The 15,879-nt window shown below is 42.2% G+C and overlaps 1 protein-coding gene across 1 annotated transcript; it reads left to right on the top strand.

The window, feature by feature from the left end:
- Nucleotides 1-2,639: 2,639 nt before the first annotated feature.
- LOC149316516 (protein Dr1-like) lies at nucleotides 2,640-13,983 on the top strand. The gene is made up of 3 exons (XM_089515714.1): nucleotides 2,640-3,329; nucleotides 8,060-8,223; nucleotides 11,936-13,983. The coding sequence occupies exons 1-3, from the start codon at nucleotides 3,110-3,112 to the stop codon at nucleotides 12,080-12,082; spliced, it is 531 nt and encodes a 176-aa protein (XP_089371840.1). The 5' UTR covers nucleotides 2,640-3,109; the 3' UTR covers nucleotides 12,083-13,983.
- The last annotated feature ends 1,896 nt before the right edge of the window (nucleotides 13,984-15,879 follow it).

Below are 15,879 nucleotides of genomic sequence, written 5' to 3'. Positions count from 1 at the left end.
TTTCTTGTCATTTGAACCCACTGTTTTGATTCCTAACCCCTAGAGAAGTAGGGAAAAGCTTGCTTCTTTTTCCATCTGAAAGAGTCAAAGCCTTTCAGATACCTGAAGATGTCTATCATACCACCTCATAGTCTTCTCTTCTCAAGGCCAAGCATACCCACTTCCCAAAATGGTTCCTCACAGGGCTTGGTTCTGAGAGACTCTGCCATCTTTATTGCTCTCCTCTGGAAAACCTCCAGCTTGTTGACATACCATATATACTAATTTATAAGCTGAAAAGTGGTACCTATCTATCTACTTGCATTTGCATGCTTTCAAACTGCTAGGTAGGCAGAAGCTGGGACTGGTGATGGGAACTCACCCCATCATGCTTTACCCTCGACATATCACAGGGTCATATCAAAATCCATACTACTGTACTACTAATAATAATAACAGTAATTGTCATAATAATAATAATAATAATAAGTTATTTATATCCCACTGTTTCCCCAAAACTGGGACTCAGGGCAGCTCACAACCTTGAAAGAAGAGTACAGTAAAAGGCATACAAAAAATGATACATTAAAATACAATTACATTATTAAAATATTAAAACAGATCACATGTTAAAAGAATACAGTTAAAAAGATAAAAATATCAAAAATACTTTAAAGCTATACAAAGGATGTAAACGGTGTAAACTAACAAAGGATGTAAAGGAGGAAGCAAAGGAAAACAGTCTTGAAACACTCACAAAATTCTGGCAGGTATAACTTTAAAGGATCTAAATTGATCCCCAAAAACTGGGTTGGCTTATCCATGGGTCAATGTAAGTAGTGCATTTTAACTCTTCTCCTTCTCTGAGTGGCTTAGTTCATCCTGGGAGCACTCAAGAGAAGCACCAGCCTCTCCGCTCTTTCCACCATGATGCTGCTTCTAAGGCCTTTCTGAATGCTTGGGTGGGAAAATGGCAGTGGCGTGCCAAGAGGAATTGAATTTAGAAGGATCTGAATAAGACATTTCTGTATGAAGACTGTAAATATCATCCTTTACATCCTTTATTATATGCCCCTAAGTTTTATCTTTGACTTATCCATGAGTCATATCAAAATCCATCATTTTAGCTCCAAAGTGTCCTCAACTTATACATGAGGTCGACTTATAGTTGAGTATATATGGTACGTCTACCTCAGAAGAACCTAAAAGAAGCAACAACCTGCCTTGTGGCGCAGCGGTTAAATGCCTGTATTGCAGCCATTCACTCACAAATCGCAAGGTTGTGAGTTCATTCCCAGCCAGGGGCTCTGTGGGAACTCAGCCTGGCATCTTCCTGAGGTGGTTAAAATGAGTACCCAGACTGTTGGGGTCAATTGGCTTACATATGGAAAACCACTTAGGGAGTGCTTAAGTGCACTGATAAGCAGAAATGTACTTACTGTTACTCTAGAATCACAGAGTTGGAAAGGACCTCAAGAAGGGCCACCAGTCCAGCCCCAATCTGCCATGTAGGAAAGGAGGACAGACCTCTCCTTTGAGGGAAAGGAGGGCAACTAAAATGGTGAAGGGTCTGGAAACCATGCCCTATGAGGAAAGAGTTAGGGACCTGGGGATGTTTAGCCTGAAGAAGAGAAGTTTAAGAGGTGATACGATAGCCCTGTTTAAATACTTGAAGGGATGTCATATTGAGAAGGAAGCAAGCTTGTTTTCTGCTGCTCCAGAGAATAAGACAATGGAGCAAAGGATGCAAGCTCCAGGAAAAGAGATTCCAGCTCAACATTAGGAGGAACTTCCTGACAGTAAGGGCTGTTCGACAGTGGAACACACTCCCTTGGAGTATAATGGAGTCTCCTTCCTTGGAGGTCTTTAAACAGAGGCTGGATGGCCATCTGTCACAGGGGATGCTTTGACTGAGAGTTCCTGCATGGCAGAAGGGTGTTGGACTGGATGGCCCTTCTTGGGGTCTCCTCCAACTCTATGAGTCTATGAAAGGCCAGAAGTGACGTTGCGGCAGAGGGAGATGGAGGCATTGGTGCTGGGATGGTCTACCAGTGGCTCCCAAACATTGGCCCTCTGGGCTTTTGGACTCCAGCTCCCAGGATTCCTGACTGTTGGCCAAGGTGGCTGGGGCTTCTGGGAGCTGAAGTCCAAAGCATCTTGGAAGCCACAATTTGGGGACCCTTGGCTCTCCGTCCCCGCCATTCTGGTCCCCCTGGCCAGGAGCAAAAGCCATTATTCCCTCCTTCCCGACAGCGCTCTACCTTTATAGGCTTCCCTTTTGACAGCAGCCCTTTGTAAACAGAACCCAATACCATAGAGACGAGAGGGGGACAGAAGGGTCAACGTTTTTCCGGGTAGCTAACCGGAAGAAGGGAAGCGACAGGAAGTGACGCAACCACGCAAGCCGCTTCACCGTTACTCCCCGCGCGCGACCTTTTCAAAATCAAACGCGCGCGCTAATAAATGAACAACAGCGGTATTTTCTTAATAATAATAATAATAATAATAATAATAATAATAATAATAATAATAGATGCGTTCCCGCTGCCAAAGAATCCCCGCCGGCGGCGCCCTGTATCATTCCAAGGAGGATCCACTTCCGGTCCAAACCGGAAGCGGAAACGGTGTAAGGCCTGAGGAGGGAATGCTTCCGCCGGAAGTGCCGGCCTGAGCCGCAACAGAAGCAGCAGCAGCGAGGACCGTGGGATTCGGCCTTGTATCATTCCAAGGAGGAGCAGCAGGAGGATCCACTTCCGGTCCCAACCGGATGTGAAAAGTGTGTAAGGCGTGAGAGGGAACGCTTCCGCCGGAAGTGCCGGCTTCAAGAGCAACAGAAGCGGCAGCGAGGGCCGTGTGTCTTCTGCCTTGTTCCCGGCGGAAAGAGAGAGAGAGAGAGAGAGAGCGGGGGAGAGCTGCGTTCCTGGGCGTTCGGCTTCGACGTGGGAGGCGCTGCTGAGGTGGCGCCGGTGGAAGAAGCCGCGAAGGCGAGGGCGAGGAGAGGCAGGAGGGCGCGGGGGGGATCCCGGCGGCCGCGGGGGCGCCTCCGCCTCTCCTCCTCCTCCTCCTCCTCCTCCTGGGCTGCTTTGGGCCCTTGGTGGGCCCTGCTCCCTTGCCGCCGCTGCCGCCCAGCATGGCCTCCTCGTCCGGGAACGACGACGACCTGACCATCCCGCGTGCGGCCATCAACAAGATGATCAAGGAGACGCTGCCCAACGTGCGCGTGGCCAACGACGCCCGGGAGCTGGTGGTCAACTGCTGCACCGAGTTCATCCACCTGGTCTCCTCCGAGGCCAACGAGATCTGCAACAAGTCCGAGAAGAAGACCATCTCCCCCGAACACGTCATCCAAGGCAAGCAGGCCCATACACAACACACACAACGCCACTCTCTCTCACTCCTGGCCTGGCTCAAGGATGCCGGGGGATTCTGGGGGATGGAATCCAGAGCGGATCTCTCATGATGTGTTAGGAAACATGCAGTGAAATGCCATCCGTGATACAAATACCCCTGTCTCACTTGTATTGACACAGAGGGATCAGCATCCCTTGACATTGCCCAGAAGCACCAGATGAGTTGAAACAGACAGAGCACTCTTTCAGAGTTAATGGGCTTCATGGGAGGAGAGTTAATCATAATGTTCCTGACTGAGTGCCTCTTGCAACTTGCTGGAAACAACCCTCTACTTCTTCCGCTTCCTCTTCCTCTTCTAGTTCTTTATTTAAATGCTTGCCTTTTTATAAAACAAGAGGTCTCTGTTTATTTTTCCTTTCCTGCAGAGACAAAGCAGATTTGATCAGCTTATCACTTTCGTTTTCTAAAGCCATGCTGCTCTCAATATGCCTGACGCAGCTGAGTGCTTGTGTCGGTTCCTTTATTGCGGTCAGCGTTTAGAGCAAAACAGGGAAAGTCACCAGATTCGGTTTCGTGTGCCTGTGGCTTACCAATGGTACATTCGGGGCAAGAAACGCCATGTCTGTGACACTTCAATGACGTTGTTTAAACAGACCCTTTTGCATGATTAACTTCAGTTAGAGCTTTTATGGAAAGAAACAAAAAGAACAACAGGGCACCAACCACAAGAAAAGCTGCTTAGTCTCCTGGCTTGAGAGAGAGCATGGGCCAATAATAATAATAATAATAATAATAATAGTTATTTCTATCCCTCCTCTCTATGAAATGCAGTCAGGGTGGTTTACAAAGTTAAAATATACATTCCCAAACCCTCAATCCCCTTAAAATGCAATCAAACAAGTTAAATTGAAACATACTTAAAAAGGTAGGCAATAAGTGGCTAAAGTGAGGTTGGGTCACAACTTGGGGTTTTTATCTGGTGGCTGGGTATCTCTTCAGGAAAGGCCTGCCGGAAGAGATCTGTCTTAACAGCTTTTTAAACGCTGTTCAGGGTGGTAATATGAACATGTCCACTATCAATCTTTGTGAACAGAATGGACCTTTAAAGTCACACACTGAGAAATGACAGCTTAAAATGTCAGGATGTTAATGTCCCCCTCATAAAACGCTGCATCTTTCCTCCTGTTTTCAGAGGATACTGTAATAGGCCACATCCTGGCAGTCTTCAGGCATGTAACAGGCTCTGTCTTTCGGCAAACGGTTTCAAAGTTCATACACTTGCAGAAAATTACAACTGTTTTGGTAATAATTCCACACTTGAATTTCTCAGGTTGAACCAGCTAATGTAAAGGCAGAGAAGGGGCAGGCACAGCTCCACCAGGCCTAGCCCTGGGACAGATGGAAGGTTCTCCCTCCTTTCCAGCTGCCACAGTGCTGGCCTTGGAGGGAGAGGAGAACTGGCAGCATCTACTGGACTTAATCCCTATCCCCATTGCCTTTCCTTTCTCCTTTTGTATCATGTCCTTTTTAGATTGTAAGCCTGCAGGCAGGGAGCTATGTAATGAAAAATTTTAAGCTGCTCTGAGGGGCTTTGTGGCAGAAAAGCAGGGTATAAATACAACAAATGAATGGACAACTTGTGCTAGCTTAGTAGATCAATGTAAGGTGTTGTGTGATTGTGCAGATCTGAGCTGAGAAGGTAATAAATTATATTCCCTGCTGCCCAGTCCAGCACAAAGTGTTCGTTCATTCATTGTATTTATACCCTGTTTTTCTGCATCAAAGGCTCTCAGAGCAGCTTAGAAACTATAGTCAGTGTACCAAGTGGGATGTAACTTAGGCCTCATGTTTTAGTATAGGTTACTGATGAATTGGTTTTAGCTTTGAATCTCTTGCCTTGTAGCCAAAGGCTGGAGTATTAGTATTAGTAATGGGGCAATAGTATTGAGGCATTTACTGTGTGACTCCAGAGATAAAGTGGCTTGCTGCTGTGATAAGATGAGCCCAGAACAGGACATAGTCTGAGACAGTAGGATGGTGGCTGTCCGCCTCCTTACTTTAAGGAAAATGATAGGAAGCGGAAGGATGGAGGGAAATAGAGGCAGCAAGGAAATGGAGCAGGTGGACTATGGCTGTTTCTTGCTGATCTGATTAGTGTGTACTATATCAGCTTCTCTCCTGCCTATATATAATCCAGTTGGTTAAATGGCTAGACATGTTTTGCAGTTTCTTGGAACTTATAGTTCATGAATGGATAGAGAATTTTGCACAGCTTTCTCTACATTAGTGTACCAAAACATTTAGCTGACACTTTCCTGTTATAGTCCCTAGTGAACCACAAGCTGTTAGACATTAGCTAATTTTGGAAATAACTCTATACTTTCAGTTTTCAATTATTAATGCATTAACTGGTGTCAAAGGGAAATTTAAACCGAGATGGGAATGTTCTGTAAACAGCAGGAGAACACACTGCATGGCTAAGCAGAAATAAAAAGACAATGGAAGCAATACACTGAAGACTATATAGAAGAGATGATAGGATGACAGATTCATTCAAGGAAGAAGCATTTGGGCTCTGGCTCTCTTTGGCCAATGGGGCTCCAGCCTCTGCCTCTGAACTGCCCCTGAAGCCAAGTCTGGGGCAGAAGCCTCAGAGTGGAGAGAGAGAAGAAGGAAGGAAGGGGTTGGGAGCGAATGGAAGAAAGGAGAGAGAGAGAAAATGGGAGGAAGGAGAGAGAGAATGGGAGGAAGTATTCAGTTGCTGTTAGGAACAGTGGGACTTGAGCATCTGCAGATTTTGATATCCACAGTAGTACCAAAATCTGAATGGTCAACATTTTATTATCCTAATGCATAACTTGTTCTCAGGAGAAGAGGCCACTGTTTGGAGAGGATAGGGAGAAACAGAATGGTTTCCAACTGGCAATGGAGTCGAGCAAGGCTGCATTTTATGAGCCTATCTCTTTAACTTGTATGATAAAATTATCATGTGCAAAGTTTGATTAGACTGTGCAGGAAATGTAATAATTGGAGGAAGGAACATCAACAATTTAAGATAAGCAGATGATACCATACTGCTAGCAGAAGATAGCAAAGCTTTGGAATGACTATTGAAGAAAATAAAGAAAGAGCAAAGGCAGGTTTACAGCTGAACATTAAGAAAACAAAAATAATGACCACAATTGATTTACATAACTTTAAAGCAGACAAAGAAGATATTGAGATAGTGAAAGATTTCCACAGCATGGCTCAATCTTTAATCAGAATAGAGTCTGCAGTCAAGAAATCAGAAGAAAACTAGGACTTGGAGGGGCAGCTATGAAGGAACAAGACAAGATCCTGTAAAGATATACCTATATAATACATGCAGTTGGCCCTCCACGTTTGATGATTAATACTGTTCTCTCTAGGAATCTCCAAGTCCTCCAAAGTGACTCTATTGTTAGCCTCTGCCAAAAGTCATGGTGGAGGATCTAGAGATTCCTACAGAGAGCACTTCTCTTGGCATTTGTCAGTCCTCTAGTGCAATTTCACGGTCAACCTCTGGCAGATCTTGACCACAAAATTGTCCTGGAGGATCTAGAGATTCCTAGAAAGATGCTCTCCTGGATAAAAATAATAGTATTTTTTTATTTGTGGTTTTTCCACTTTCATGGGGGTCCTGTGATCATAAGCCCAGAGAATGTGGAGGGTCCACTATAATTGAATTCAACAAAATGAATAATAAAGTTAACATTGTCCATGCCTTTATATTTCCACTTTCTATGGCTATGAAAGCTGGACAGTGAAAAAAGCTGATACAAAGAGAATCAACTCATTTGAAATCTGGTGCTGGAGGAGGGTTCTGTGGGTACTGAGCTGCCAAAAAGACAAATAAGTGGGTCCTAGAGAAAATCAAACCTTAACTCTCCTTAGAAGCCAAGATGATGAAACTGTCGCACTTTTGCCGTGTCATGAGAATATATGAGTCCCTAGAAAAGACAATAATGTTTGAGAAGGTAGAAGGCAGTAGGAAAAGAGCAAGTGTGTGTTATAGATGGATAGGCTCAATCAATGAAGCCATGGCCCTGAGTCTGCAAGACCTGAGCAAGACAGTTAATGATAAGATGACTTGGAGGTCTCATTTATAGGATCGCCATAACTCAGGGTTGATGGCAGCTAACAACAACAAACTAGTTTAATGTGTCAAGGCAGGGCTGAAGCACGTATTTTTGCAGGAGTGGTGCCCCCTGTCATTTTTCGCATTCAGATGCTGATTACTGCTGTAGAATTGGTTGGTAGTTTTGGCAAAACATGTCTATATCTAGGAAAATTAACTGTTTTTCATCAGTAATGCTTAGTTCTCTGGTAAACCTAAAACTGATAAAGCAAGATTGAACTTCTGCTGTTTCTAATTTAATTTCATCAGAATTATGTATCCTAAATATTTAATATAATTTGAATGTTGTTATAATAATGGCTAATTCAGCAGTTTGAGCCAAACTCATCAGAATATTAATGAATATAGGCAAAAATGTCTGATGAAGCTAGATATATCCAGGTGTTATCCATTAATAGAAAGCTCTAGGTTGCAGAAGGCTTGTGTATGGATTTCTCTAGCCTACTTTATGACTGAAAAGGCCAGTGCACGCTATTAGTTTATGTATAGATAACTTAGTTGAATTGGCTTTGTTGCCCAAGATAGTTAATTTTAGCTGATTGGAATTTTTCCCCCCATTTTTATCTCCAGCACTAGAAAGTTTGGGGTTTGGCTCATATATCAGTGAAGTAAAAGAAGTCTTACAAGAATGCAAAACAGTAGCACTGAAAAGAAGAAAAGCTAATTCTCGTTTGGAAAATCTTGGCATTCCTGAGGAAGAACTGCTGAGGCAGCAACAACTGTTATTTGCACAAGTAAGTACAGAAATCATCATAGACACTATGTATGTACTGTTATCCATAATTAAATGTGTAAAACAATAATTGAAGATAGTTGAGCTAAAACATCCTGCACATCAGAGGAATGGCTATTTTAGCTTGTTGCATCAAAAACACTAGCTAGAATCCTGATGCTGTTGTATCCATGTGTAAGTGTTGGTTAGAATATTTAGGTCAGTTATGCAATAAACATATTCGGTTCATGGCTGCATGAATGGAATAGCGTCACAGGTGTAACCAGTTCATATTGGCCTAACTTCTTTTGTTAGTTCCAGTTAGAATAGAACTATAGAATCATTTGGATTTACCTACATGTTGATTCATTATTCAAACACTGATTAATGGTGCAGTTAAGAACAATTGGATTCCAGCCATACAGATGTGCATTCTTGAATGGTGTGTAGTTCATCAGTGCCTTTATACACTGAGATTGCAGAAACAGTCACCTTACATTCCCTATTGCACAATGGGACAATAAGCAGACACATTGGCAGAAGCACAATGGTATAGCGTAGCTGTTGTGCAGTTATGTGAATGTAGATTTCACTGTGCAGCCATAATGTAGGATCCCAGCCTTGTGTTACCGTAATGAAAAATGTGTAATGGCACAACTGTGATTGTCTGTGATTCTTACCTTTTAAGATACTGTATTTTCCGGTGTATAAGACGACTGGGTGTATAAGACGACCCCCAACTTTTCCATTTAACAATTAGAGTTTGGCATATATTTGGCATATAAGACTACCCCTCTTCCAACACATGCTTGTGTGCATTCCAACTAAGAGATGCCTCAGAGAGGGGTGTCTTTTTCCCCTCAGCACACTTGGGCTGCATCCACACTGGAGAAATAACCTGGTTTGGCACCACTTTAACTCTTTTCTGGCTCAAGGCTATGGAATTCTGGGAGTTGGAGTTCGTTGTGGGCCCAGAGTGGTCCCCACAACAAACTCCAACTCCCAGAATTCCATAGCCTTGAGCCAGGGCGGTTAAAGCAGTACCAAACTGGGTTGTTTCTCCAGTGTGGATGCGGCCTCCCTTTCCTCCCTTTCTAGTGCAAAATCCTCATTTCGCGCCATTGAGGAGGGTCCTTGCAGAACCACAAAACCCACTCTTGGGTTTAAAAATAAAAGATCCACCCTTTCCCCCTCCTTTCCCCTCTTTCCCTATCTCTTGGCTTTCCTTCTATATGAGTGAGTGAGAGAAGGGCCACAGGAGGATACTTTAAAAAAAGAAAGAAAGCCAGGCCTCTTTGTTTTTACCCACCTTTCAGGACCTGGCAGGGGAAAAAAGGAGGCTCCCCTCCGGCCCCAGCCCCATTTGGAGAGGCTTTGGCTCCGCTTTCCCCATTGCCTTGCATTGCTTTGCTTGCAAAATGGTGCAGCTGCAAGCTTTGCATTCCTCTGCTGCTGCTGTGAACCCGAGGAGCATAGGAGCATGAAATGGAGGATGGGATCCAGGGGGAGAAAGAGGAGGAGGAGGAGGAGGAGAAATGTGGCTGCATCCACACAGGAGAAATAACGAGGTTTGGCAGTGCGTTAACTCTAGGTCTGGCTCTTTGCTATGGAATTCTGGGAATTGGAGTTGGTTGTGGGGCCCAGAGCAGAGCTCCGCGGCCGTTTTTCAGCTCCCTCCACCATATGTGGTGACCAGTCTAGCTCGGAAGTTTCTGCACCTGGCGTATAAGACCCCCCCAACATTTGAGAAGATTTTGCAGGGTTAGAAAGTCGCCTTATACGCCAGAAAATACGGTAAGTACTGTGATTTTCAAATCTAAAATATGTTTAGATAAGAAATATTTCAAATACCTAATTGTTTATAGCTGAAATAGCTGCTGAATATAACTTGTATAACTTGATCTCATGTATAAGTCAAGGACAGGTTTTGAAAGCAAATTATGGATTTTTATATGACCTGTGGATAAGTTGAAGGTAGAATTTAGAGACCTCCGCCATTTTTCCACCCAGGCATTAAAAAAGTTCTTTTGCCACTCTACTCAGTGAAGGGAATGATTCCTTTTTTTTTGATAAAGGTTAAAGTACAGTATTAACTCTTATCAAAAAAATAACCATCCCCTTCTTTGAGTAGAGTGGCAAAAGCAAGAGATTAGGCTGTACAGAGAGAACCTAAAAGAAGTACTGGCCCCCTCTACTCTTTCCACTGCATCATCGCTTCTGTCCTTTTTGAATGCCTGGGCAGGCTATTTGGAGCTTCCCCTCAGAGGTGTGCCTAGAGAGTAGAGGGGGTTCTTGCTTCTTTTAGGTTCTCCCAGGGTAGACTAAGCTTTCGCCTTTCACCACTCTACTTTCAGAATGGGATGGTTCCTTTTTTCATAAAAGTTAAAGGTACAATTCCTACACTGATCCATGGATAACATGACTCAGATTTTGGGCAGGGAGGTTTGATTTTTTTAAATAACATTTCTGGGCTTGTATACGAGTATATACAGTACCTGGGTCATTTCCCGTTGCAGTGCCACACCAGCCAAAAAAATAAATGTGTGCTAAGTTTTTGCCTTAGATATTAAATTTGTCCTTACTGATTAAACCTTACATACATTTCTCCGTTCACACCCTCCCTGCACCCATCCCCTACGCCTGCCAGTTCACAATAATCTTTTATGCATTTGATGAATATGTAAAGAGCACAAACATTTTCCTCGCTCTTGAATACACAAGTTTATGCTGATGCTCCAGGACTGTGTTGCTGTCCCTAGAAAATCTATTTACAGTAGGGATGAAGCATGCAGCCCACCAACTCCTGGAAAAAGCTGGACATGGAAGAAGTGAAAACCAGAAGGGTCTTGCACTAAATTCCTGGTCATGTTTTTGACCAAAACTACAGTGATGTCGATTTTTTTACTAGGGATATATCTGTAAAAATGGGCATCACCTTCCTCCATCATAGTCGCCTGTTCCTGAATGGCAGTCTCTTAGGAGCTATCATTAATCTATACAGTGGTACCCCGGGATACGAATGCGCCGCCTTACGAAATTTCCGGGTTACGAAAAAAATCCAGTTAATTAATTGTTTCCGGGTTACGAAGGTTATTCCGGGTTACGAAAAAAATTTTGGTGCTTTTCGGCGCGATTTCACACGAAATCGCGGCTTTCGCTATTAAAGCCTATGGGCTTTTCGGCTAGCGAAAGTTTTCCGGGTTACGAAAGCGGCGGCGGAACGAATTAATTTCGTAACCCGGGGTACCACTGTATTTTAGTTCTTGCATCTGCCTTTAAAGACTGGAATATGACATGCCTTTACCTGTGTGTCTCTTTAACAGGCCCCTGCTCTTGTGCTAGCAAGTGAACCATAGAGTTCCAAAACCAGTATATAATAAGGCATGTTCAGAGAAGAAAGATGGAATGTTCTTAAAAATTTTTTTTTAACGAATCCATCATTTTTCAGTTAAAAAACAGTTAAAACCTTTTGTACTTACATCTAACTCGCAAAATGAGATGCTTTCTTGACACAAGCTATTCCCATGATATTCCTGAAATAGAGCAGTGGGAATCATGCAGCCCTCTAGATGAAGTTGAACTGCAACACCCAGGATTTGTCACCATTGGCTGTGGTGACTGTGCCTGCTGGGAGTTGCAGTTCAACTTCATCTAGAGGGCTGCCTGGTTCCCATCACTGCCATAATACATCAGTTGAAGCTGTAGACTCTGAGCTGTTGGTCTTGTGTTTCCAGGCTAAACAGCAGCAGGCAGAGTTGGCCCACCAGGAATGGCTACAAGTGCAGCAAGCAGCCCAGCAAGCACAGCTTGCTGCTGCCTCAGCCAGTGCGTCCAACCAGGCAGGATCTTCTCAGGATGAAGATGATGAAGATGACATCTGAAATCTCCCCAACTGATTTCTGATCCCTGCAAGGAAATAGTTGTCCTGCACAACCAAACCAGTGAAATGAATGCTTGCCCGTAACATTGTCTGCATCTTGGACCGGCTGTTGGTATTTTAGGGATATCTGCTGTTGTGTGCTGTACATGTAAAAACTGTCTCTTTGAACTCTTGAAAATTTAAGGTTCAGTATCATATCAACTTTGGATTTTTAATGGTGTTTATGGAAATTTTAGATAGGCGTGTGTCAATTATTTGATCAGCAAACAGTGTTACAGTAAAGTTTATAAAATACTGCTGAATTTATATGGAGGCTCTAAATTCACATTTGCATTTCTCTTCTCTTTTAACCATAGAATCCAATGTAAAAAGTTTTAATTTTTTTGTTTTTGTTTTTGAATGGGACAAGTGTTTAACCTTCTCCAAGTGGAAAAAACAAGGGGTTCAAGATCATTTGGTCTGAATTCTTTGTCTTTTAAAATTAGGAGAGAGACGAATGGCAATAAATACTATTTGCTCAAATACCATCAATCTGAGAAATTATACATTTTTGCCAAACTAGGAAAATGTATGTTTAATAGGAATTGTACAGATTTAAGGGTGGTTTTTTGTTTGTTTTTGTTTTGTTTTGTATAGGGATAAAACAATAAAATAAAACCCAAGGCTTTATTATAGTATCAATTCAGTGTCCTGTTCAAAATGAATGTTTCATTTCATATGTTACCCGCCTTAGAGAATGCAAACTATTCTTGTTTCACAGCAGTTCCATTTTAATTCTACATGGAAATTACATGCATTGTCTAAGCATGCTCATAGTTATAGTGTTCAAATGGAAAGGTGGGGTTTGGTGGGAGAGATTAATTTTAATTCCGTTTTGACTTGAAAAGCTTGAATCATCAGGCCTGTGAGACCAAACATTGGAACTAATGAGCATGCTTACAGTGAGAGGAAATGTTATATCCAGTTACTTCTGGTCAGCACGATGCTAATAGTTTTAGAGTAGTGTACCAGTAGATAAGCTTTGTCTTGTAAAACTGGCTGTTTCTACATTCAGGTAGGGCAATTGATGTAATTCCAGTTGACTGAGCCCTAGACTAAACAACAGGACCTGAATGAAGAACAATTATTTTGTGGTGTGATGGAAGTGGATTTTCCCCCCATAGCTGTGCTATTTGTGTTGAAATCAATAACATTTTGAATATGAAAATATACTTGAAGATTCATCAGCATATTTTCTGGTACTTTTGCGGGAGGAAAGGAGATGGAATCTCATACCTGGCATATTAATACATTAGGAAGCATTATCAGACTCCATTGATTTTAAATGGCCAGTGGTCTTGGTCATTATTGAAAATTGTACAAAAACTGAGATTTGTGAAAATTTTGCCTGGAGCAAAGAACCCAACTGGGAGTCAAATTAAGATCTTGAATTCCAGTTGATTTTCATTAATGGGAGTCCACCTGAAATAGCCTATATCCTAATCTATACACTGATGTCTGAGAGATATGTTCGTTTGAATATTGAGCTGAAACCCTTTGGTGGGTTCAGCAGGAAAAGTATTGGGACAAGATCTGATTAAAGATCTAGTCATTATGAAGGTTGAAGTACCAAAGGTAGAAACACTAGCCTAGTGAAACCGTGTTAGCAGTGTTGGCTTTTCTAATTCGTACTGTAACACCCTTATTCTTCCCGTTTTAAATGATTTTTTTCCTTTTAAAGCAAGCAGAAAATACACACTTTCACACTTTATTTCTTCTGATGCAGAGTTCAGGTTAATATTTTACTGCATCTGGTATGTATCATAATTTGTTTGAATCCCTGTGATTTTTTTGGACATCCTTGTGCTTTTTCATATGCTGTATTCCTTGAGCAATAAAATTCAAATGTGTTTTTATATTTAACGTCGAAAATTTAACTTTTTCTTCATTGTTTAAGATGTCACAAGGAGGCTTGCTTTTATTCTGTTTTGGACCAGCTATGCAAACATCTTTCAGTCAGGATGACCTAGCCAATGTGGGCCTGTTTACATAGATTTTTTTCTGCAACTATGTTTTGCCTGAATGTAACATTGGCCTTTTTGTACATAAGTGTTAAGTCACCAATTTCATGTCAAGATGTTTAACTTCTCTGCCAAAGTGAGTACTTCTAAGTTGTGTGAGCTAATTTCTTGCTTTAATTTTGTAATTGAGAAAACTTTATACCAAGCATTTCAAAATAAGGATTGAGCCCTGTTTAGGCGTTACTGGGCATGATGCAATAAATCCAGTTAAAAGTATGGTGGTTTCCATGTGCAAGAACTACCTCTTCTTTTGTATAATAAAAGGAACTCCTGTTACGGAGAACTAGTTATATGTTAAATTTACTCCTCAGGATGTTCATCCTTTCTTTCTCAGCTAGACTAGCCAAATTCAGTATATTTGTTTCATGTTACACAATGGAATATATTTTTAAAATAAAACTTAGTATTTAGGTAACAGTCTGGAAGTAGAAATATATGTATATAAGCATGTCTTAATTTCAAGCAGCTTTTGATTAAATATATTAGCTGGGATAGGTACAGGAAACAAGGAACATCAGCTGGGTTTTTTGTTGTTAACTGCCCTCAAGTCGACCCTGATTCTTGACAACCTTGTGGATGAGATATCTTCAAGACCCCTTGTCCTCCACTTCTCTGCTTGGGTCCTGTAGATTCAGGCCAGTGACCTCCCTGATTGAGTCCATCCATCTGGCATATGGTCTTCCTTTCTTTCTACTACCCGCCACTTTCTTAGCATTATTGTCTTTTCTAATGAGTCATGCCAAAGTAAATGTCAGAGTACAACAGCCCTCAGTTTGATCATCTTGGCTTCCAGGGAGATTTCATGCTTAATCTGTTCAAGGACTCATTTGTTTGTTTTTTTGGCTGCCCATGGTGTCCTTGGCACTCTTCTCCACCACCACATTTTGAATGAGTTTATTTTCTTCTTTCTTGTCTCATATCTTCAACTCCACAGTGGCCAACCACTCTATGAGATGTAATCAACTGGGTTAGTCTTCAGTTGTGATTTGATCCAGTTTAAGGCAACTTATAGGGCCAGTCTAGAAATTAAGACTAATGCATGTTCCCTATAATTAACCCTTAATTGTTTTCCCTCCCACAGTGGGATTTCCAGAAAAATACATCAACAGTCAGAATCAGATTGTAAAATTAAGTCTATGGGCTGTTACAGACCAGCATAAAAAGTCAGCTTCTAGCTGGTTTGGGGGTGTGGCATACACATGACACATGCCCCAGATGCCTGGAAGCCAGCTTCACACTGCCTGGCTGCCCCAACGTGGGCCGGCTTCGGGGCACTCCAGTGGCGTGGCATTTAGACGCAGCTGGAGCACCTTATATCCAGCTTCCACCTATAGTGTGCCGGCACAAAAAAGAGCTTCAGGGTGAGGTTGCCACAGCCCCAGTCCGGCTTTGTCAGGGGCAGACTGTTCTGCCTTATTGTTTATCTTTTCCTTCCAATGACTAATAAAGTAAAACACACTAAATGCAATATATGTAGATATGGGAAATCACATGTTATGGCAGAGAGACATATTTCACCACCTGAAGGAATGCTTCAAAATATAAATATCCAGTCTAGTTTGTTCCCTAGTTTTAACTGGAGGTGACATTTGTAACATCATTTTTAGTATTGCTGAGTGTGAATTGCATGTAAATCTTGGGCTGAAAGTTAAATGTCTAAAGTCAACAAGCACCTATTGGTTCTGCATGATATCTTTCCTGAGGTGGTGGCAGCAGCAATTAAATGTTCCCAAGCATG

This window comes from Sceloporus occidentalis, unplaced genomic scaffold (genome assembly GCF_023333645.1).
Source record: "Sceloporus occidentalis isolate IW3139 unplaced genomic scaffold, rSceOcc1.0.p SCAF_3, whole genome shotgun sequence".
Classification (NCBI taxonomy): Eukaryota; Metazoa; Chordata; class Lepidosauria; order Squamata; family Phrynosomatidae; genus Sceloporus; species Sceloporus occidentalis.
The sequence above is the reverse complement of the archived record's forward strand: the minus strand, read 5'-3'. Positions and strand labels throughout refer to the sequence as shown.